At 44.8% G+C, this 22217-nt stretch overlaps 1 protein-coding gene across 1 annotated transcript in view; it reads right to left on the bottom strand.

Moving 5' to 3' along the window:
- The window catches only part of LOC124788180 (beta-1,3-glucan-binding protein-like), a 66893-nt gene that overhangs the window by 40165 nt on the left and 4511 nt on the right, over positions 1-22217 (bottom strand). The window contains exons 2-3 of the mRNA XM_047255335.1: positions 9135-9289; positions 644-807 (exon numbers count right to left, since the gene is read on the bottom strand). Coding sequence (XP_047111291.1) covers positions 644-807; positions 9135-9289 — 319 coding nt within the window. The remainder of the gene's footprint in view (positions 1-643; positions 808-9134; positions 9290-22217) is intronic.

The following is a 22217-nucleotide window of genomic DNA, read 5'->3' as shown; positions in this document are numbered from 1 at the left end:
CTCAACAACAGATTCAGTGACCGATAGATTGGTAGAGGCGGACCAATTCCATGGCCTCCACGCTCTACTGACCTCAACCCTCTTGACTTTCATTTACAGGGGCATTTGAAAGCTCTTGTCTACGCAATCCTGGTACCAAACGTAGAAACTCTTCGTGCTCGTATTGTGGACGGCTGTGATACAATACGCCATTCTCCAGCGCTGCATCAGCGCATCAGGGATTCCATGCGACGGAGGGTAGATGCGTGTATCCTCGCTAACGGAGGGCATTTTGAACATTTCATGTAACAAAGTGTTTGAAGTCACGCTGGTACGTTCTGTTGCTGTGCGTTTCCATTCCATGATTAATGTGATTTGAAGAGAAGTAATAAACTGAGCTCTAACATGGAAAGTAAGCGTTTCTGGACACATGTCCACATAACATATTTTCTTTCTTTGTGTGTGAGGAATGTTTCCTGAAAGTTTGGCCGTACCTTTTTGTAACACCCTGTATGTATAACAAGAGTGGTCCAAATATCGATCCCTGTGGAACACTTGCAGTGGTGGTTCGCCATCCTGCAGACTCTGCTTCCTCGTGTACATATGTACCCAGAGTGTGGTTAGCCGGCATCTGAGGAAAGCGGCGGCAAGCAGGCCTACTCACCGGGCCAGAGCCAGTCGCCGGCGGGCAACTTGGCGCGCACCTCGACGCGGCCGTAGCGGAAGCTGAAGGAGTTGACGGTGCGCAAGCGCGCCGACGTCACCGGGTTCAGGATGTTGGTAGCAGTGCCGGTGCGCGAGCAGCCGTAGAATGACGGGTTGGTGCACCTGCAACACCAACCGGCATTCTGCTTCAGACCAGTGGGCTTAACACTCAACTGGAGAGATAACATAAAGGTGCTTTTTGCCTAGAAATCCGTGACGGTCTTTGGTGGAGCCGCCATATTGGAAAGTGGCATTCATGGCTGGTTGTGATTTTGCTGCTTGTGACTTTAGAGTGATTATGTTTTGTTTTAAAAAAATAGTGCTGTATACAAATGGACGGCACGAAATTGAATTCAATTCGACAAGTAAGTTACATATGCTTAAATATATTGTGAAGGAAATTATGGTCGATAAACTACAAATATCTTTAAAGTCTTTTCAGATTTCGTCACCGGCGCCCAGAACTTCTAAGGGAATGGGCGTGCGCAGAACGAAGATAATACTACACTCAGTTGAAATTTAGCGCCATTTGCTACAATCATTTTACAAAAAAGCACCTACATCTTTCGACCAGGAGCTGACACACAGCCGCTAAAAGATGGTGCCATAAATAGTGTGTGTACTTTTCCTTTCGATTTGCAACCGAAAAAACTATTTACTGCTACTGGGTGTATTCATATTGGATACATGCCTCCGTAGTTGACGTCACTAATGGATGCCAATTGGGTGGCACTGGTTAGCCGATTGGAATTCTGGTGGTGGAAGAAAGCATTTGGCTGGCAAGGGAAGGAGAGGTGGCAGCGTAGAGTTTCTGATCACCAGCTCGTTCTCCACCATCCTGAACTAGATTCCAGACCTCTCCGCAGTGTCTCGTGACGCTGTTGATGGTGATCCGTACATCGGCTGGTGACGTTGAGCTCGGTGGCCCCATTGGTGATCTCCGAGAAGAATATGCTATGTGCCGGCGCTGGGTTTCACCTTCTCTCTTCTCTCTTCATTCAAACACATCACACTACACTACACCCACCCACCCACCAACCCAACCACCCACACACACACACACACATCACAGACACCTACACTTAACAGATACACTTGCGCATGCAGCTCTCATACTTTGCAGAGGAAAGGTGCCTGCAGACGCGAAGGATAGGGAAAGTCCTTTCCAATTAGGAGGCTGAACCTGCCCTTCAGAGTCCCATCTATTTGTGCCATACGACTTCACTTTACTTACCTTCATATTAGATTCAAAACAAACACGAAGAAAGCTAATGGTGCTGCATTGTGCCACTATTGTTGTATGAGCAACTCTTAGGAAAACCAATTACGTTTGCCAATGTTTAAAATGTTGTACATACTTAATGAATCACGACAAAACAATAAACACAAAATAGAATTTAATGTTTACATGTTACGAGTTGACAACTTCCTGCTTCCTTCCCAGAAATTAGCGTTTGTAAATTGTTTACAAGACAACCTCTAAGTAATTTTAAAATCTTGAAATTGACTGCAATTCACACAAATGTTAAAGTTTTTTCCTCTATTTGCAGGTAGTTTTATACTTGGATGTTTTTAGCAGTTGTGCTGCCTAAAGAGTGAACATGACTTCTGTTCGTTAGATGTAAAGAGAGAAGTACACAGGTGTGCAAGGACAAAAGTAACTTTCCCACAATGTCTCACTGCTTATACCCAAACCTCCAGATTTCCGGCACTCAGATAGGTACCAAAAGTTGTAGGTAGATAGAATATCAACCAAAACACAGATTTAGTTCGTGCTGCCGTCCAGTAGAAGATGCGTAAACGACAATTAAAAATGACACCAGAACTATGGAGTGTAGGGAGAGCGCAACTGTGAGAAGTTAATGTGAAGATCTGTGGTAGTGGTGGTAATTTTTTTTAAGATTACGCGTGAAATAGTTATATGGGAGAACATTTTATTGCCATGTAAAAGGACTTTTCGGAGTTTGTAGCAATGTTCTTTTGGCATTCTGCTTTCACTTCGTTAGTTGAAACGTGTAGAGCACATTTGTATAGATAGGTGTGGTGTTAACTATACAGATAGTAAATAGGGGTTTTAGTTGATTATCGATACACAGCGTTTGGTACCGATCTGAATGTCTGACACCTGGAGTTTTGGGTGTACTAGCTGAAGCGTACATATAAATAGCTGTTACAGTATAGTACCTTTTTTTCGAGTTATAGGTCTTCTGACTGGTTTCATGCGGCCCGCCACGAACTGCTCTCCTCTTCATCTCAGAGTCGCACTTGCAACATACGCCCTCAATTATTTGCTGGATGTATTCCCTTCTCCATGTTCCTCTACAGTTTTTGCCCTCTACAGCACCCTTAGTACTTTGGAAGTCACTCCCTGATGTCTTAACACATGTTCTGTCATCCTGTCCCTTCTCCTTGTCAGTGTTCTCCACATATTCCTTTCCTCTCCGAGTTTGCGCAGAACCTCCTCACTGCTTACCTTATCAGTCCAACTAAGTTTCAACATTCGTCTATGCTCTCACATCTGAAATGCTTCGATTATCTTCTATTCCAGTTTTCACTACCATACAATGCTGTGCTCCAAACATACATTCTCAGAAATTTCTACCTGAAATTGAGGCCTATGTTTGATACTAGTAGACTTCTCTTGGCCAGGAAAGCTCTTTTTGCCATTACTACTCTGCTATTGATATCCTCCTTGCTTCTTCCGTCATTGGTCCTTTTGCTGCCCAGGTAGCAGAATTCCTTAAAGTGACCATCAATCCTGGACCACCAAAACGGTCATGTTCGACAGTCTGCCTGGGTGCGTAGCGTTCCCTCTTACGGCAAGAGGTGGCAGCACATATTGCCGCCAGGATCCTAGTCGAACATGATCGTTTTCGTGCACTAGGTGTTATGGTGTTGGCAGGCATATGTTGCACAGGCGTGCTGGCCTCCGATGAGCGGCCCCGTCAGAGGTGACACAACAAGTCGCTACAACCGTTTACGCGGCGCGTCAACTTTGCAGCGATAAAAAACAGACTTAGAATTCACTTAGAATGGTGAAACTTGATTTGTTTTATTCAGAAAACTTCAAATAATTTTATAGTGAAAAAAAAACAAAAAACGTTAATTTTCTCATTTTCATCGTTCCGGCTCCCCTTAACAATCGTTTTCTGAGCACTGCTGGTGAATTAATTAAAAATTTTGTTTCTACAGGGAATCGTATAATTCTCTTGGCAAATGCCTTTCCGAGATTGATGTATGAAATACTCCTCTGTGATACTGAAGAGGGAGAGATTGAATCAATAATTAAATCACTGAAGACTAAGGACTCTCATAGATATGATGGAGTGCCTAGCAGAGTATTGAAGTACTGTGCTGGACATGCTAGTCCTGTACTTAGCCATATTTGTAATTTTTTCTTGAAGAATTGTCAGTTTCCCGAACGATTAAAGTATTCAGTAGTAAAGCGGCTTTATAAAAAGGGAGAAACGGATAATGTAGACAATTTTAGACATATTTCTGTGCCATCAGTGTTTGCTAATGTTATTGAAAAGACTGAGTATTTAAGGATAATTGAGCATTTTATTTCAGATAATTTGCTATCAAATGTGCAGTTCCGTTTTGGAAGTGGTTTAACAACTGAAAATGCTACATTCTCTTTTCTGTGTGAGGTACTGGTTGGATTAAACAAAAGGTTTCGAACGCTAGGTATTTTTATTTTATTTTAATAAGGCTTTTGATTGTGTTGATTACAAAATATTGCTCCAGAATTTGGACCATCATGGAATATGGGGAGTAGCTCACAATTGGTTCACTTCTTACTTTAACAACAAATAGCAAAAGATCATCCTCCACGGTGTTGAGAATGGCTACGATGCGAAAATATTTTGTAGACTCCCATCTACATGAGGAAAAATGACCATCGTACTAAAATAAGAGAAATCAGAGCTCGCACGGAAAGGTTTAAGTGTTCATTTTTTTCACGTGCGATTAGAGAGTAGAACGGTAGAGAATTAGTGTGAAAGTGGTTCGAAGAGTCCTCTACCAAGCGCAGAAGTGTGGGAGTTCAAAAATGGTTCAAATGGCTCTGAGCACTATGGGACTTAACATCTGAGGTCATCAGTCCCCTAGACTTAGAACTACTTAAACCTAACTAACCTAAGGACATCACACACATACATGCCCGAGGCAGAATTCGAACCTGCGAGCGTAGCAGCAGTGCGGTTCCGGACTGAAGCGCCTAGAACCACTCGGCCACAGCGGCCGGCGAAGTTTGGGTATGGGTTTTGAGTAATGATGTAGATGGGTTGCATATACACCGTGTAAGAGCCCAACGAGGTGCGTCCTACGTAACTTTTAAATCCGGCGTCCTGCATCCGCGGTCAGTTGCTCCTTGTTCTATTCATAGCGAACTTACTGAAGACGAATGTTGTCAGTTTAGACCAATAGCACCATACTCTTACTATTTTCCAGCCATATGTTGATTATGTTCTGGTGTTGTTAAAAAGACATAAAGGTTTTCTTTCGCAGTTGTTCTGTATGAACGAGCTTCTTCTTCAAGCAAATACATTTGCCTGGGCACGAGTTCATTTTCACAGATACCATAGTGCAAGTTTTGTAAAAGGCGATCAAAAAGTTTCCGTTTGAGGGCGTTGCTGCAGCTTATAAGCAACGTAGCGCGACCCAGATGCGAGTGTATAAGCACTGACGTCTAGGTAAGGGGATAGTGTGGCATTCGTGTCCTTACAACGTGCGGCTGGTAAATGCGGAAAGGTGAAATATGGCGACGTTATTACCAAATATTCAAGTGGCCACTGATACCAGCATCGTTGCTCAACACGTCCAACTTGTGTGGCAACTCTGTGAAAGGACCGTCCTGCCATTCGGAGGGCCACAGTTTGAGCCCTTTCAAACTCGCTCAGTTGGCTATAGGAAGCACGAGTGCGTCCCCGTGGCATGGTTTCCTGGTTGCTTCACACGTCTGCACCACACTGCGTCTTCTGCCTGCGAGCGTTCGTTATTAAAAGAGTAGACACAGATGGCACCCTGGTAGATATGCCGCTAAGCTATCTGTTGAAGTTTCCAAACAGGACCAACGTGCTGTTGTTCTTTTCTTAGCTGAAGGACAAACACCGGTAGAAATCCATAGGAGAATGCATATGGGGCGGCATATCTATCGAAAACCACCGTTCTGGAATGGTGCGCGACTAGGTGTGCCGCTACTGCATGATAACGCCCATCCCCGTACCGCAGATGTCGTAACGCAGAAATTACGCCAACGCAAGTGGGAGTGTTTCGAGCAGCCGCCCTATCGTCCTTATCTCTTCCTATGCGGTTGTCGCGTCTTCAGTCTCTTAAAAAAGGCCTTTAAGGGTCGGCGACTCCTGTCAGAGGAGGAAGTGCAGCAGACAGTTATGGATTTATTCACGCAGCAGGACACATTGCTTCACCGAAAGAGTATCGTGAACGTAGTGCGCCGGTGGGATTATTGCCTCAGTGCTCACGGCGATTTTTCCTGACTGACATACCCATTCTGGACTGTACGGCCATCGAACGCAAACTTTTTGATCACTCCTTACATTGTGCTCACCCCATATGTTCCCATACTCGGGTCTCATAAATGATATCATAACCGGTTACGACTTCTTAGAAAGTCATCATAAGCTGTTCTGTTTGGGAAGAAAAACAAAAGTGGCGCCGTAATATTCTAAACCGAAAACTAAAAGTGGCTTTCGTACACAGCTATACTTCCTTGAATGCTGAAATCACGAAATGGAACAGAACTCCAGGTCCTATGGAATCCCTATCACAATCTTTACCCAGGTCATGGCTGAGTTAGACCCTCTGTTAACTATAATCTATCGTAGATCCCTCTAACGAAAAAAACTGTGCCCAGTTGTTGGAAGAAAGGACAGGTCACACAGGTCTTCAAGTAGGGTAGAAGATGTGATTAAAAAAACTACAGTTTAATATCCTTATGATTTATTAATTAGAATCTTAGAACATATTATGAGCTCAAACATAATGTGGCATCTCGAACAGAACGATCTCCTCCAGGCCATCCTGCATGGATTTCGAGGAGATAGATAATGTGAAACCCAGCCCGCACTTTTCTCATACGACGTACTGAAAACCATGGATCAAGACAGTCAGGTAGATACAGTATTTCTCGATTTCCGAAATGCATTTGACTCAGTACCACACCTCCGCTTACCAAGAAAAGTACGATCATATGGGGTATCAGACGAAATAAGTGACTGGATTGGGGATTCTTAGTAGCGAGAACGCAGCATATTATCTTGGATGGAGAAGCACAGCAGATGTAGAAGTAACTTCAGTTGTGCCCCATGGAAGTGTGTTCGAACCTTTGCTGTTCATGTTCCGTATTAATTTCCTTGCGGAAAATATTAATAGTAACCTCAGCGTTTTTGCAGATGGCGCAGTTATGTACAAGAAGTAGAATCTCAACGAAGCTGTAGAAATATTCAGTCAGACCTTAATAAAATTTCAAAATGGGGCTATGATTGGCAGATTTCTTTAAATATAAAAAAAAATATTTTTACACTTAACAAAACGAAAAACATAGCATCCTGTCAATACAATATTAGTGGGTGACAGCTGGATTCTAATAACTCATACAAATACATGAAGTGGGACGATCACATAGGTTCAGACGTGGGTAAAGCAGGTTGCAGACTTTGGTTTATTTGAAGAATACTAGGAAAATGAAATCAGTCTACAAAGGAGATTGCTTACAAATCTCTCGTGCGACTTATCCTGGGATATCGGTTCTGTACCAGATAGGACTACGAGGGGATATCGAACACGTACAGAGAAGGGCAGCGCGAATGCTGACAGGTTTGTTTGACACTCGGGGAGAGTGTCACTGAGATGCTGAATGAACTGATCTGTCAAATTCTTAAAAAAGGGTTCAAATGGCTCTGAGCCCTATGGGACTTAACGTCTGAGGTCATCAGTCCCATAGAACTTAGAACTACTTAAACCTAACTAACCTAAGGACACCACACACATCCATGCCCGAGGCAGGATTCGAACATGCGACCGTAGGGGTCGCGTTGTTCCAGACTGTAACGCCTAGAACCGCTCGGCCACTCTGGCCGGCTGCAGATTCTTAAAGATAGACGGAAACTGTCCGGAGAAAGCCTCCTTCCAAAATTTATAGAACTGACGTTGAATGATGATTCCAGGAATATATAACCCCTTACGTATCGCTCACACAGTGATCGTGAGGATAAGATAGAATAATTACAGCACGCACAGAGGTATTGAAACAATGATTTCTCTCGGGCTCCATACGTGAATGAAACGGAAAAATGCCCTAATATCTGGTACTGTGGGATGCTGCTTCTGCCATGCACTTCACAGCGGTTCGCAGAATATGGATGTAGATGTAGATCGTCTGCGATATAGATAAAGAAATAATTCAGTCACATTCTGTTTCTTCCACGAATCAATAATAAACATGAGCAGCAAAGGCCCGAACACACTTCCATGGGGCACATCTGAAGTTACTTCTACATCTGCCGTGCCTCTCCATCCAAGACAACATGATGCGTTCTCACTACTAAGAATCCCCAATCCAGTCACTTATTTCGTCTGATACCCTATATGATCGTACTTTTCTTAGTAAGCGGAGGTGTGGTACTGAGTCAAATGCATTTCGGAAATCGAGAAATACTGTATTTACCTGACTGTCTTGATCCATGGTTTTCAGTACGTCGTATGAGAAAACTGCGGGTTGGGTTTCACAATATCTATGTTCTCGAAATCTGTGCAGGATGGCGTGGAGGAATAAGAAACATCTGGATCTCCACATCTACAATTATCACATTGTGGAAGGTAAGTTTCGTAGATGAGACCAGGAAGAAGATTTGCTGTGGCAGATTTTTCTAATTTATATTTTGGTGTTTCATGGAATAATTTGTGCTGTAACAGTAGCAAGGTCATAGCTGTTGTAATAGTACGTGTCGATTTAATTCTTGTACTACCTTACTATTGAATTACTTGGTGAGGTGTTGTCTGTCCTAGACCATTTTCAGGTATGGATGTTCTGATAAAATTCTAAGGAAGTCACCTCATGGCTCTGTGTTCAGCTACAAGGTGTCGACATTTACACTTGGTAATTTTGAGAGGATTTTGAGTGTGTCTACACACTGTTGGATGTTCAGGTACGCAACCTATGCATATTAATTTCACGTTGCGCCGATTTTCTGTACTGTGTTCTCCTGCCATTATTTCGTCAGCAGACAGTGTTACAGAACTGACTATTGGTTCATGAACATTCATATAACAAGGTATAGCTTCAATATTCAGAGCTTCATCTATGTAAAAGCTCTCCGGAGCTCGTGTCTGTGTGGGTGTCCACAGTCGTAAACGGATTACTTGTCAATCGTTACAAGCTCAGCAGTAGACGCAGTTACACGGCCGTGAGCGTTTCGGCGCATACTCACTCATCGGCAGGCGAGCCGCCGTTGAGGTCTATGGTGCCGCTGGACAGGAAGGCCTCTCCGTATTGGTCAGAGGTCAGGGTGGGGCGAATGTTGAGGTAGCCGTCCCTGGCGAAGCTGTTGGACCGGTTGTTCACGTAGATCTGGAACTCCCAGTTCTGCAACAACGGACAAATTGACTCAGCAAACAACCCATACTTTTCAAAATTTCAAAGAATCTTTAAAACTGAAAATCTAAACAAGTCAGAACAAAGTACACACTCTCTCTCTCTCTCTCTCTCTCTTTCCTCCCCCCCCCCCCGACCCATTTCCCCTACCCCTCCTTACAAATGCCCACAAAACTTACCTTTAAAAAAAGCTTCATGCAGAGCTCCAACGTTTATCTCATAAATAATGATCGAAGTTTATGTCAACGCCAAACGTAATTTCACACGTCAATTTTGCATTATAAATAGATGTTATTTTTTCAGTAATGAATATAATATAAATTGATACACACTTACTGTCATCAATGTGCAATGTAAGTGCTAGACAAAGAAACTCTCTGCCCCAACACAAACTCTTTGAACACAACTTTAGGCATGCTCTTTGGTTTATTTACGTTTTGTGAACCATTCCTGGCGAGGAGAAATCTACTAGTATCCAACACAGACCTTAATTTGAGGTTGAAATTTCTGAGAATGTACGTTTGGAGCATAGCATTGTATGGTAGTGAAACATGGACTATGGGAAAACCGGAACAGAAAGAACCGAAGCATTTCAGATATGGTACTACAGACGAATGTTGAAAATTTGATAGACTGATGAGGTAAGGAATGATCAGGTTCTGCGCGGAATCGGAGAGGAAAGGAATATATGAAGAACACTGACGAGGAGAAGGGATAGGATGATAGGACATATGTTAAGACGTCAGGGAATAACTTATGGTACGAGTACTGGAGGGAGCTGTAGAGGGCAAAAACTGTAGAGGAAGACAGAGACTGGAATACATCCAGCAAATAACTGATGGGCGTAGGTAGCAAGTGCTACTCTGAGATAAAAAAGTGGCACAGGAGAAGAATTCGTGGCGGGCCGCATCAAATCAGTCAGTATACTGATGACTCAGAAAGCATGCATGCTGTTACATTTAAAACCTTAACGTCTGCAGCTCGTGCAACAATTAAAACCGGAACATTATGGCCGGCGCCTCAAAGGTTGCATCACAGTGCAGGAAGCGCTTGAGGATGAATGTTTGGCCTGTAAGTGGACGTTCCTTCCATTTACATGGTTAGGTTAATCGTCACGACGTGGGAGTGTGGGACACTGAAAATCCTCGTGAAGTTATGTCTCATGAAGGAGATTTAGCGGACACTGATATTTTCTGTGCAGTGTTACCTGTACGGGCCGTTTTTCTTCCGTGAGAAGTTTGTGACAGCTACCTCTTACGTCGCAGTTGTGGTCGTTTCCACAACTGACGGCAGATTTCAAGAATATTATCTTCCGAGAAGACAAGGCACCTCCTCATTGGAGTATCGATGTGCATCGCTCCCTAAGGCCGGTATTACACTATCAAATTTCTTTGTCAAAGATTCGATCAAAAATGTGATCAAATATTCCGTCAAATATATTTGACAAAGATCTTTGACGCAGCGCTAGAAGGGGTATTACACTGTCATCATATTTTTCGTCAAATAAAAGCATTCAACAAAACTTGTTACGTGAGCTTATAGTGGAGGACACCAAGTCGTACATCAATTATTTAAGAATTGATGAGCATACGTTTCTGTATGTGCTCAATGAAGTGTATCCTCATATCACAAAGCACAATTTTCACTTAAGAACTGCTACATCTGCAGAAGACAGGCTCACTGTAACACTCCGATTCCTTGCTACAGGAGAGGGTTAGGTTAGGTCAGGTCTCCAATCTTCGTAATCTATTTTTGTATTCCGTGTGCCTCACGTTGTAAAGCGCCTCATCAGCTTTATACACCTCTATTAATTTTGTAGTTGTCGGCACACACCAATTGTATTTACCCGCAATGTTTATAAAAACACTACAGACGACAGAATGCAGCGATGCTAGCGCTCCATGTAGCAACATATCACATTGCAGTGAACAGAAGACAAGCGACTTCTTTGATCAAATATTGGACGACATTTGACAAAGTTCCCTATTACACCATCAAATATCTTTGACAAAGATATTGGACAAAGATATTTGACAAAGAGATTTGATAGTGTAATATTGGCCTAAACGACGAACTTGCGCATCGCTGGATGATTGGGTGTAGTGATGATGACGTGGCCCTTGTTCTCTCTGCTCCTCCCCCCCTCCTTCCCCCAGGTCGTCTGACATAACGGTTTGTGCTTTGGGGGTACAGTAAGAACGGTGCTCACATACCACACGGCCTAGAACACTGGAAGAGCTCAGAGAAAGCATGAATGCTGCTGTGAGGGAATGATGTCACATAAGACATGAAACGAACTTCATTACCTTTTGGACGAGTGCAGTGCGATCAGGAACATTTGTAGGACAAATAATGCAAACTTGGTGAGTTTACGGTTGTATTCATGCATAATTCATATTTGGGCATGTAATACTTTGGAAAATATAGAGCACTGAAAGCAAATGAATCATTTATAGTAGTCCTGTACCGTTCTTTCAGCGTCACGTACCCAAAGCAGCACCAGAAGGCATTATTCTCGCTGTGATCGGTGGCCACGAAGTTCTGCTATATCGGTGTGTGTTTCGAATACATCAATAACCAACTGAATTACGGATGAATGTTGTTAATGAGACAGCTCTCGTATCGCTACGGAGATAAGAATACTTCAGCGTATCACGTTAGCGATGTGTCGTCAGGGCTTGTCCTGGTCAACGTAGTGGCCGTCGACACCACCGTTTTCAAGACATCCGATATCGATGCGTATGATATCGACCAAATCGAGGTTGTGCACCGGATGGAACACTTCGTCTTGCAGACGTAGGGATTCCCACCTGTCGCCATGTCGAAGGCAGACCACGAGTAGCTCGATTTGAGGGAAAGCCCACGCCGGCAGAGTCGCCTGCCACGGGCGACATCGTTTTGAGGACAGGGTCGCCGCGGGCAGCCGCGAATTGCAACATACACTCCTGGAAATGGAAAAAAGAACACATTGACACCGGTGTGTCAGACCCACCATACTTGCTCCGGACACTGCGAGAGGGCTGTACAAGCAATGATCACACGCACGGCACAGCGGACACACCAGGAACCGCGGTGTTGGCCGTCGAATGGCGCTAGCTGCGCAGCATTTGTGCACCGCCGCCGTCAGTGTCAGACAGTTTGCCGTGGCATACGGAGCTCCATCGCAGTCTTTAACACTGGTAGCATGCCGCGACAGCGTGGACGTGAACCGTATGTGCAGTTGACGGACTTTGAGCGAGGGCGTATAGTGGGCATGCGGGAGGCCGGGTGGACGTACCGCCGAATTGCTCAACACGTGGGGCGTGAGGTCTCCACAGTACATCGATGTTGTCGCCAGTGGTCGGCGGAAGGTGCACGTGCCCGTCGACCTGGGACCGGACCGCAGCGACGCACGGATGCACGCCAAGACCGTAGGATCCTACGCAGTGCCGTAGGGGACCGCACCGCCACTTCCCAGCAAGTTAGGGACACTGTTGCTCCTGGGGTGTCGGCGAGGACCATTCGCAACCGTCTCCATGAAGCTGGGCTACGGTCCCGCACACCGTTAGGCCGTCTTCCGCTCACGCCCCAACATCGTGCAGCCCGCCTCCAGTGGTGTCGCGACGAATGGAGACGTGTCGTCTTCAGCGATGAGAGTCGCTTCTGCCTTGGTGCCAATGATGGTCGTATGCGTGTTTGTCGCCGTGCAGGTGAGCGCCACAATCAGGACTGCATACGACCGAGGCTCACAGGGCCAACACCCGGCATCATGGTGTGGGGAGCGATCTCCTACACTGGCCGTACACCACTGGTGATCGTCGAGGGGACACTGAATAGTGCACGGTACATCCAAACCGTCATCGAACCCATCGTTCTACCATTCCTAGACCGGCAAGGGAACTTGCTGTTCCAACAGGACAATGCACGCCCGCATGTATCCCGTGCCACCCAACGTGCTCTAGAAGGTGTAAGTCAACTACCCTGGCCAGCAAGATCTCCGGATCTGTCCCCCATTGAGCATGTTTGGGACTGGATGAAGCGTCGTCTCACGCGGTCTGCACGTCCAGCACGAACGCTGGTCCAACTGAGGCGCCAGGTGGAAATGGCATGGCAAGCCGTTCCACAGGACTACATCCAGCATCTCTACGATCGTCTCCATGGGAGAATAGCAGCCTGCATTGCTGCGAAAGGTGGATATACACTGTACTAGTGCCGACATTGTGCATGCTCTGTTGCCTGTGTCTATGTGCCTGTGGTTCTGTCAGTGTGATCATGTGATGTATCTGACCCCAGGAATGTGTCAATAAAGTTTCCCCTTCCTGGGACAATGAATTCACGGTGTTCTTATTTCAATTTCCAGGAGTGTAGAATAGACGGGCAACAGAGCAAAAAGTCCCTTGCTGGGTCAACGCAAGACAACAACCTGTGGGTAGTCGCACTGCCCGGAACCACTTCTCTGCCACCAGCCTTGCGAAATCCTCCTCGTATTTTTTCTCACGTCAAAACCTGAAAGCTACGATCAGAGGAGACAGGTAGATACAGTTTTTCGACATCCACGTCCACACAGACACTCCGTCAGCCACTGTAAGGTGCGTGGCGGGAGTTATCCTGTACCACTACTAGAAATTTCATTTCCTGTTCCACTCGCAAATAGACTCAAACAAAAATGACTATCTATATGCCTCCGTATGAGCCCTAATCCCCCCTCATGAACCGTGGACCTTACCGTTCGTGGGGAGCCTTGCGTGCCTCAGTGATACAGTTAGCCATACCGGAGGTGCAACCACAACGGAGAGGTATCTGTTGAGAGGCCAGACAAACGTGTGGTTCCTCAAGAGGGGCAGCAGCCTTTTCAGTAGCTGCAGTGGCAACAGTCTGGGCGACTGACTGATCTGGCCTTGTAACATTAACCAAAAAGGCCTTGCTGTGCTGGTACTGCGAACCGCTGAAAACAAGGGGAAACTACAGCCATAATTTTTCCCGGGGACATGCAGCTTTACTGTGTGGTTAAATGATGATGGTGTCCTCTTGGGTAAAATATTCCGGAGGTATAATAATCCCCCATTCGGATCTCCGGGCGGGGACTACTCGGGAGGACGTCGTTATCAGGAGAAAGAAAACTGGCGTTCTACGGATCGGAGGGTGGAATGTCAGATCCCTTAATCGGGCAGGTAGGTTAGAAAATTTAAAAAAGGAAATGGATAGTCTAATAAAATCAGGTGATGCTAAGGGAATTAGATTAGGAAATGAAACACTTAAAGTAGTGGATGAGTGCTGCTATTTGGGGAGCAAAATAACTGATTATTGTCGAAGTAGAGGGGATATAAAATGTAGACTAGCAATGGAAAGAAAAGCGTTTCTGAAGAAGAGAAATTTGTTAACATCGAGTATAGATTTAAGTGCCAGCAAGTCTTTTCTAAAAGTATTTTTATGGAATGTAGGCATGTATGGATGTGAAACATGGACGATAAATAGTTTAGACAAGAAGAGAATCGAAGCTTTTGAAATGTGGTGCTACAAAATAATGCTGAAGATTAGATGGGTAGATCACGTAACTAATGAGGAGGTACTGAATAGAATCGGGGAGAAGAGGAATTTGTGGCACAACTTGACTAGAAGAAGGGATCGGTTAGTAGGACACGTTCTGCGGCATCAAGTGATCACCAATTTAGTGATGAAGGGAAGCGTGGAGGGTAAAAATCATACAGGGAGACCAAGAGATGAATAAACCAAGCAGATTGAGAAGGATATTGGTTGCAGTAGTTACTCGGAGATGAAGAAGCTTGCACAGCATAGAGTAGCAGAGCTGCATCAAACCAGTCTCTAGACTGAAGACCGCAACAACACATGAGCCCTAAATTCTCGTATTTATCTCCGTGGTGCTTACGCGAAATGCATGTTGGCGGCAGCAGAATCTTTCGGTAGTCAGCTTCTAATGGCGGTTCTCTAAATTTCCTCGATAGTGTTTCTCGAAAAGAACGTCGCCATACCTCCAGGGACTCCCTTTTGAGTTCCCGAAGCATCTCCGTAACACGTGTTATTCGAACCTACCGGCAACGAATCTGGCAGGCCGCCTCTGACTTGCTTCGATCTTTTCCTTCTGTCCGACCTGGTACGGATCCGAAACACTGGAGCAGTTCTCAAGTGTAGGTCGCACCAGCGTCCTACATGGGGTCTGCTTTACAGGTGAACCACTTTCTCCTAAAATTCTTTCAATAAGCCGAAGTCGACCATTCGCCGACCCTGCCACAGTTCTCACACGCTCGTTCCATTTCATACCACTTTGTAACATTACGCCCAGATATTTAAAGAACTTGACTGTGTCAAGCAGGACACTAGTAATACTGTATCCGAACTTTACACGTTTGATCTTCCTATTCATCCATATCAGCTTACGTTTTTCCACATTAAGAACTAACTGCAATTCATCGCACCGACTAGAAATTTTGTCTAAGTCGTCATGTATCGTTCTACAGTCAATCAACTACAACAACAAGGAGACCCTCCATACTGAAAATCACGGATTTTTATGCGCTTCAAATATGTTGTAGAGGCACTTACCCTGAGTACCTGGCTAACCAGTTTTTTAGCGACGTGCCTTGGTTTTTGAGAAAATCGATTTTGAAGTTCATTGCGCGATTTGTATATTCGTAATACTGTGTCTGCCGAGCAAGTCAGCGTAGCGCAGCGGTAAGGTTCACGGCAACCGCGCTAGAAGTACCGTGTTCTAATCCTGCTTGTGTACTTTTTTTTTCAAAATCGACCGAATTTTTCAATTTTATTTCAAAGAATATCAACACAGTGTAAGGTGTGCGAAATTATAAAGATATATTCAGTTATTCATTTTTTCTGTCATACAATATCACAAAATCTTATTTTTCATCGTCCACATTGCTTGGTGTGCCAGAACAATATTGTAGGTGATACTTATCTTAGAAACAACCGAAGCACAAATGTTCGCAACACCACGCGCATTTTATGAAAGCAACCGTCTTGCAGGCGCACGATTTCTTCATGAGCGATACCGGAAAACCCAATTCTTTTGCATTCAAAAAGATTTCTCTTCCATCCGCTAATTTCGATGCGAACCACGCATATCTAATCATGCTTTCAAAATTAGGTGCGCTGAATTGGTGTAGGATTAGCGAATGTAATTTTATCGAATGTTCCCTAGAAGTGATCTCTCTATTGGCATTCATCAAGTCGGGAGCATTCTGAATAATTTTGGTGAAAATTTTCACCTGTCGGTAAAAATAAATATCGCAGCGCTGGCAATAAGAAGGGCACTTTGGCGGGACCACTTTTAGGGTGCAGGTGCTCGATTTCCTCTCATCAGTGAATAGATGATCGTATAAAGTTGAATCGGTTTGCCCTCCTCACGAATCGATAACGTACAAAAAATTTTTCCATCCCACATATGGAAGAACTATAGAACGCAAAAATTGTTCGTACACCAGTTTCGTGAACTTCAAGGATTTCCTGCAATACACGACTACATTTCTGTATTTCCCAATTACTTCGTCTACTCGGTTTTGAACGTTAGGACCAATTTTTCCGGACGGTTCTCGCATACATAAAAAAACATATGGTCGCAGGATTCGAACACGGTACCTCCAGTGTGGTAGGTGTGAACCTTTACTGCTTCGCTACGCTGACTTGCTCGAAGTATATTTAATGTTACGGGTATACGAAGCGCGTAATGAACTTAAAAAACGATTTCCTCAAAAACCAAGGCCAGTCACTAAAAAACCGGATAGCCAGGTACTCAGGGTAAGTGCCTCTACAACATATTTGAAGCGAAAAGAATCCATGATTTACAGTATGGAGGGTCCCCTTGTTATACCACGCGGGGTAGCCGCGCGGTCTTGGGCGCCTTGTCACGGTCCGTGCGGCTCTCCCCGTCGGAGGTTCGAGTTCTCCCTCGGGTATGTGCCTGTGTGTTGTCCCTAACGTAAGTTAAAGTTAGAGTAAGTAGTGTGTAAGCTTAGGGACCGATGACCTCAGCAGTTTGGTCCCATAGGACTTACCACAAATTAATTAAATTAAACAACATCTTAGCGTACACAACAGGGTCATCAGCAAACAACTGCAGATTGTTGCCCACACTGTCCGCAAACAGCGCTGCTATCAGCCCTGTCACATCCCTGGGACACTCCTGACGGTACCCTTGTCTCTGATGAACACTCGCCGTCGAGGACAACACACAGTGTTTGATAACTTAAGTGGTCGAGCCACTCACATATGTGAGAACGTATTCCATATGCTCGTATCTTCGTTAACAGGTTACAATGGGGCACCGTGTAGAGCGCCTTCCGAAAATCTAGAAATATGCAAGTCTGCCTGTTCCCCTTCATCCATAGTTCTCAGTATACCGTGGGAGAAAAGGACAAGCTGAGTTTCTCACGAGCGATGTTTTCTGAAACCATGCTTATTCGTGGACATACGGTTCCCAGTCTCAGGAAAGTTTATTATATTGGAAGCAAAAATATGATTGCAGCAAACCGAAGTTACGGATATTGATTTGTAATTTTGCGGTTCAAAAATGGTTCAAATGGCTCTCAGTACTATGGGACTTTACATCTGAGGTCATCAGTCCCCTAGACTTAGAACTACTTAAACCTAACTAACCTAAGGACATCACACACATCCATGCCCGAGGAAGGATTGGAACCTGCGACCGTAGCAGCCACGCCGTTCCGCACTGAAGTGCTAGAACCACTCGGTCGCAGCGGCCGGCCTTTTGCCGTTCCCTTCTTTTGGAGTCACCTGCGCTTTTTTTCAAGTCGCTTGGGACTTCCTGCTGGGCGAGAGATTCACGATAAATGCAGACCAGATGAGGGGCTAATGCTATAGGGTACTCTCTGTAAAACAGAATTTTGACTCCATCCCGATCTGGTGATTTATTTGCCTTCAAAACTTGCAGTTGTTTCATTACGACGGGAAGCTGTCCGATGGTCAAATGACGGTATGTTTGTACGATTCTCCTGTGTGAACGATTTCTTGAATGTTAAATTTAAAACGCTGGCTTTCGCTTTGCTATCTTCAATTGTTGTACCAGACTTTTCAAGAAGCAACTGAGTGGAAGCCTTAGGCTCGGTTCATGACCTCAGGAAAGAATTTCCGTCAGATCCACACCAATATTAGTTAACTAAGGTACGGTCTTTAGTGTATCAAATGAAAATCGTGGTTGCACTGAGGACTTATTGGGAAGGGAGGACGCAGCACGTTATTTCGGAAAGAAGTAAGTTTAGACTTGCTCCAGGGTACTGTGTTGGGATCCTTAACGTATATTCTGCATAAGGGGCGATCAAAAAGGTCCCGTTCGAAGGTCGTACTGTCCCCAGAATCGGCATGCCAATCAGGCAAAATCGCTGTGAAGCATTGAGGCAATGATCCCACCGATGCACCAAGTTGAACATTCCCGTTTTGAAAACACCGTGTCGTACTGCATGAAAAAATTCTTAACTACATGCTGCACATCCTTGTCCGACTGGAATTGCAGACCCTTGAAGACCTTTTTAGAGGCACCGAAGGCGTGAGATACGCATCGGGAGAGATGAGGACTATAGGGCGGGTCCTCGCGTGTCCCCCACTTGAGTCGGCTTCTGCGTTACGACATTTGTAATATGGGAACGTGCGTTATCGTAAAGCAACAGCACAGCTTGTCGCATCATTGTACAAAGGCGGTTTTTCTCAGACGTGCTGCCCCACCATACACACTCCTCATTCTGCGATAGATGGCAAGCGATATTTCTCCTTCGGCACCCAAGGCAAGAGACCCAAGACGTTGGTCCTGGTTGGATGCGTTTGGTAATAACGTCGCCATAGTTTACGTTTCCGCATTTACCGGACTCCCGTCGGAATGAAACGAATGCCACACTAATCGCTTGCCTTCATGTCAGTGCTTATGTACCCGCATCGGAGTAGCCCTACGTTAGTCCACGGTTTTACCGTCTTTTACACTCATGGCTCCAAACAGGAGAGTTTCATTGGCTGTTCTGTAGTGTTCCCTGATCATGTTACCCGGATTCGCCTCCCTGATGAATATACCGTTTTCGCAGTGGAGCTCCACGCGATCCTGAAGGCACTGGAGCAGATGAATCGTGTTCGGGGCAATCGATTTCTTCTCTGCTCCGATTCTCTTAGTGCCTTACAATCACTGCAGAATCTGTACCCAACTGAGGAGATGGTCCAGCTGATATATGACCAGCTGTACTTGCTCCAACGGCGGGGTAAGGAGGCGTCCTTCTTCTGGGTGCCTGGTCATTTAGGAATATAGGGCAATGAACAGGCCGATCGGGCTGCCGAGGAGGCCTGCAGAAAGAAGGATGTGGTACAGTGTCCTATTCCCTTGCAGTCTGTCATTTCTGCACTCCACAAGAAGTGCATGGAGTTGTGGGAGGAAGAATGGCTGGCGGTGAAGGCCAATAAACTGCGTTTGGTGAAGTCAACAACTCGGCCGTGGCGTATCTCCTGCCGGGTGCTCAGGCGGGAAGAAGTGATCCTCACGCGTCTTCGGATTGGGCACTGTCCTCTCACACATAGCTTCCTAATACGGCGGGAGGATCCCCCGATTTGTGATGCTTGTGGTGTGCACATCTCTGTCCGGCAAATTTTAACAGACTGCATTTTATACCGTGATGCAAGGGCAGAAGCACAAGTTGATGGGGATCTGCCCTGTGTTTTAGCTAATGATGAGATTTGTGTGTCTAGGGTTTTAAAGTTCTGTGATGTGTCCGGGCTCTGGCCTAAACTTTTAGGCTGGAGGTTTTAGTGCATTGCACAGTGGCTGGCTCCTCCCTTTTTTCCTTGCAGTCAGCCAGCCACTTCCATCTTCCATATTGTTTTAGCTCCGTCTATCACTTTCTTCCTGTGTTGTTCGTCCCACGCTTCGGTGTGGGTAGGCACATATCTACATCTACATGATTACTCTGCAATTCACATTTAAGTGCTTGGCAAAGGGTTCATCGAACCACAATCATACTATCTCTCTACCATTCCACTCCAGAACAGCGCGTGGGAAAAACGAACACCTAAACTTTTCTGTTCGAGCTCTGATTTCTCTTATTTTATTTTGATGATCATTCCTACCTATGTAGGTTGGGCTCAACAAAATATTTTCGCATTCAGAAGAGAAAGTTGGTGACTGAAATTTCGTAAATAGATCTCGCCGTGACGAAAAAGTCTTTGCTTTAATGACTTCCATCCCAACTCGCGTATCATATCTGCCACATATTTTTCCAAGCTAGTTTCCTGTGTCTTACGTTCTGTTTTATCTTATTGTTCTGAGTCTTTTCTTGACACCCATCTCAATCTGTTACTGAGCGGGCGCTGAAGACCTTTCCGTCGTGCAACCTTAAAACTCTCTCCATCCATCCATCCATCCATCTGCAGCAACGCCGCCGGCTGCGGTGGCCGAACGGTTCTAGGTGCTTTAATCCGGAACCCCACGACTGCTGTGGCCGCAGTTTCGAATCCTGCCTCAGGCATGGATGTGTGTGATGTCTATAGGTTAGTTAAGTTTAAGTAATTCTAATTTCTAGGGACTGATGACCTCAGATGTTAAGTCCCATAGTGCTCAGAGCCATCAGTCGAAAACTTTTCGATTGCCCCTTGTAATTACTAATTCGGCTGACAATATTTACACTAACCTTAGAGTTTTCTATAATATCTCGTTGTTGAATCAAGATATCATCAGAAGATAAAACGCGTACGTGATACATACTAAAAGCACTGTTTATATAACGAAGTAGTAGTCGTCTTTGAAGTGTTTAGCTGAGATAACACTAGGTAATCTTACCTGTGTCTGACGGACAAACAGTTGTCGAAAAAGATAACACTGTAGAAGTTTCCTTGTGGGAAATTGTCACAGGTGCTATTGTACTGGCGGAATGTTAAGTAAACTGCTAGAAACACATGCAGTGCAGAAAGCTAAGGAAAGCAGTTTCACTTCACTACTTTTGGCTTGTTTCTCACCCTTTCGCCCTTTTTGAGGAGCCACATGAACCATGTCAGATATTTTTGATTCTACAACCGGTTTCCGTCCACAAAAAGTCAAATTTCTTACGTCCAGCTGCATCGAGACACAACTGGTATTTGTTTTCGTTTTTAGTGAGTCCGGTTGAACTTTTCCTCAGTGTACAAAAAATTATTTCGATAATCGAACAGTCGACGATCAACTAATACGCTGGGAGAAACACTAGACTCTGATTTATTTCGATGTTCAGCTCCTGTGCGATACATTTCAGGACTATAGTAGTGTCAACTTTCTACTGGGCCATAAATCTTAGAGTGATACAAAATTAGCATATGTTGTGCTCCAGTGAACCATAATACGACCAACAGTACCAAACTATAGGATGTAACTGGTCTGAATACAAATATTTTTATATGTGGTATCTCGATATGTACACACATCAGTGAGTTGGTTCTTTCTTCTCTACCTCGAACAGTCTTTCCACAAACACATCACAAACTTTGCCACCTGATGTTTTCTACACAGTCGTAACTGCACCACTAACAAGGGGAGGCCGCCAATTGTGAAATTCAGATTCGATTCATACTGCGCATAATAAAAGCTCATGGCCAGAGGTGTAATGTGGCAAAGCACCAAGATGCACTTCTCAGCCGTTGTCGAGAAAATCGACAGTTAAAAGTAACCGTTGCGGTAAAATACTCTCTACGATTAATGACTTTCTACAGCGTCGTGGCGCAGCAGTAAGCGCTCGGGTTCGTAAGCCGAAGGTCACCGGATCGAATCTCGCGCCATGCAATTTTTTTTACTATTAGTTTCACCAACATGCATAAGCAATACATTAATGTTTGAATTACAAAAAACTAATAATAAAAAAAATTGCATGGGGCGAGATTCGATCCGGTGACCTTCGGATTACGAACCTGAGCGCTTACAGCTGCGCCACGACGCTGTAGAAGATTATCA

The sequence above is a fragment of the Schistocerca piceifrons genome, chromosome 3, assembly GCF_021461385.2.
Source record: "Schistocerca piceifrons isolate TAMUIC-IGC-003096 chromosome 3, iqSchPice1.1, whole genome shotgun sequence".
Lineage (NCBI taxonomy): Eukaryota > Metazoa > Arthropoda > Insecta > Orthoptera > Acrididae > Schistocerca > Schistocerca piceifrons.
The sequence above is the reverse complement of the archived record's forward strand: the minus strand, read 5'-3'. Positions and strand labels throughout refer to the sequence as shown.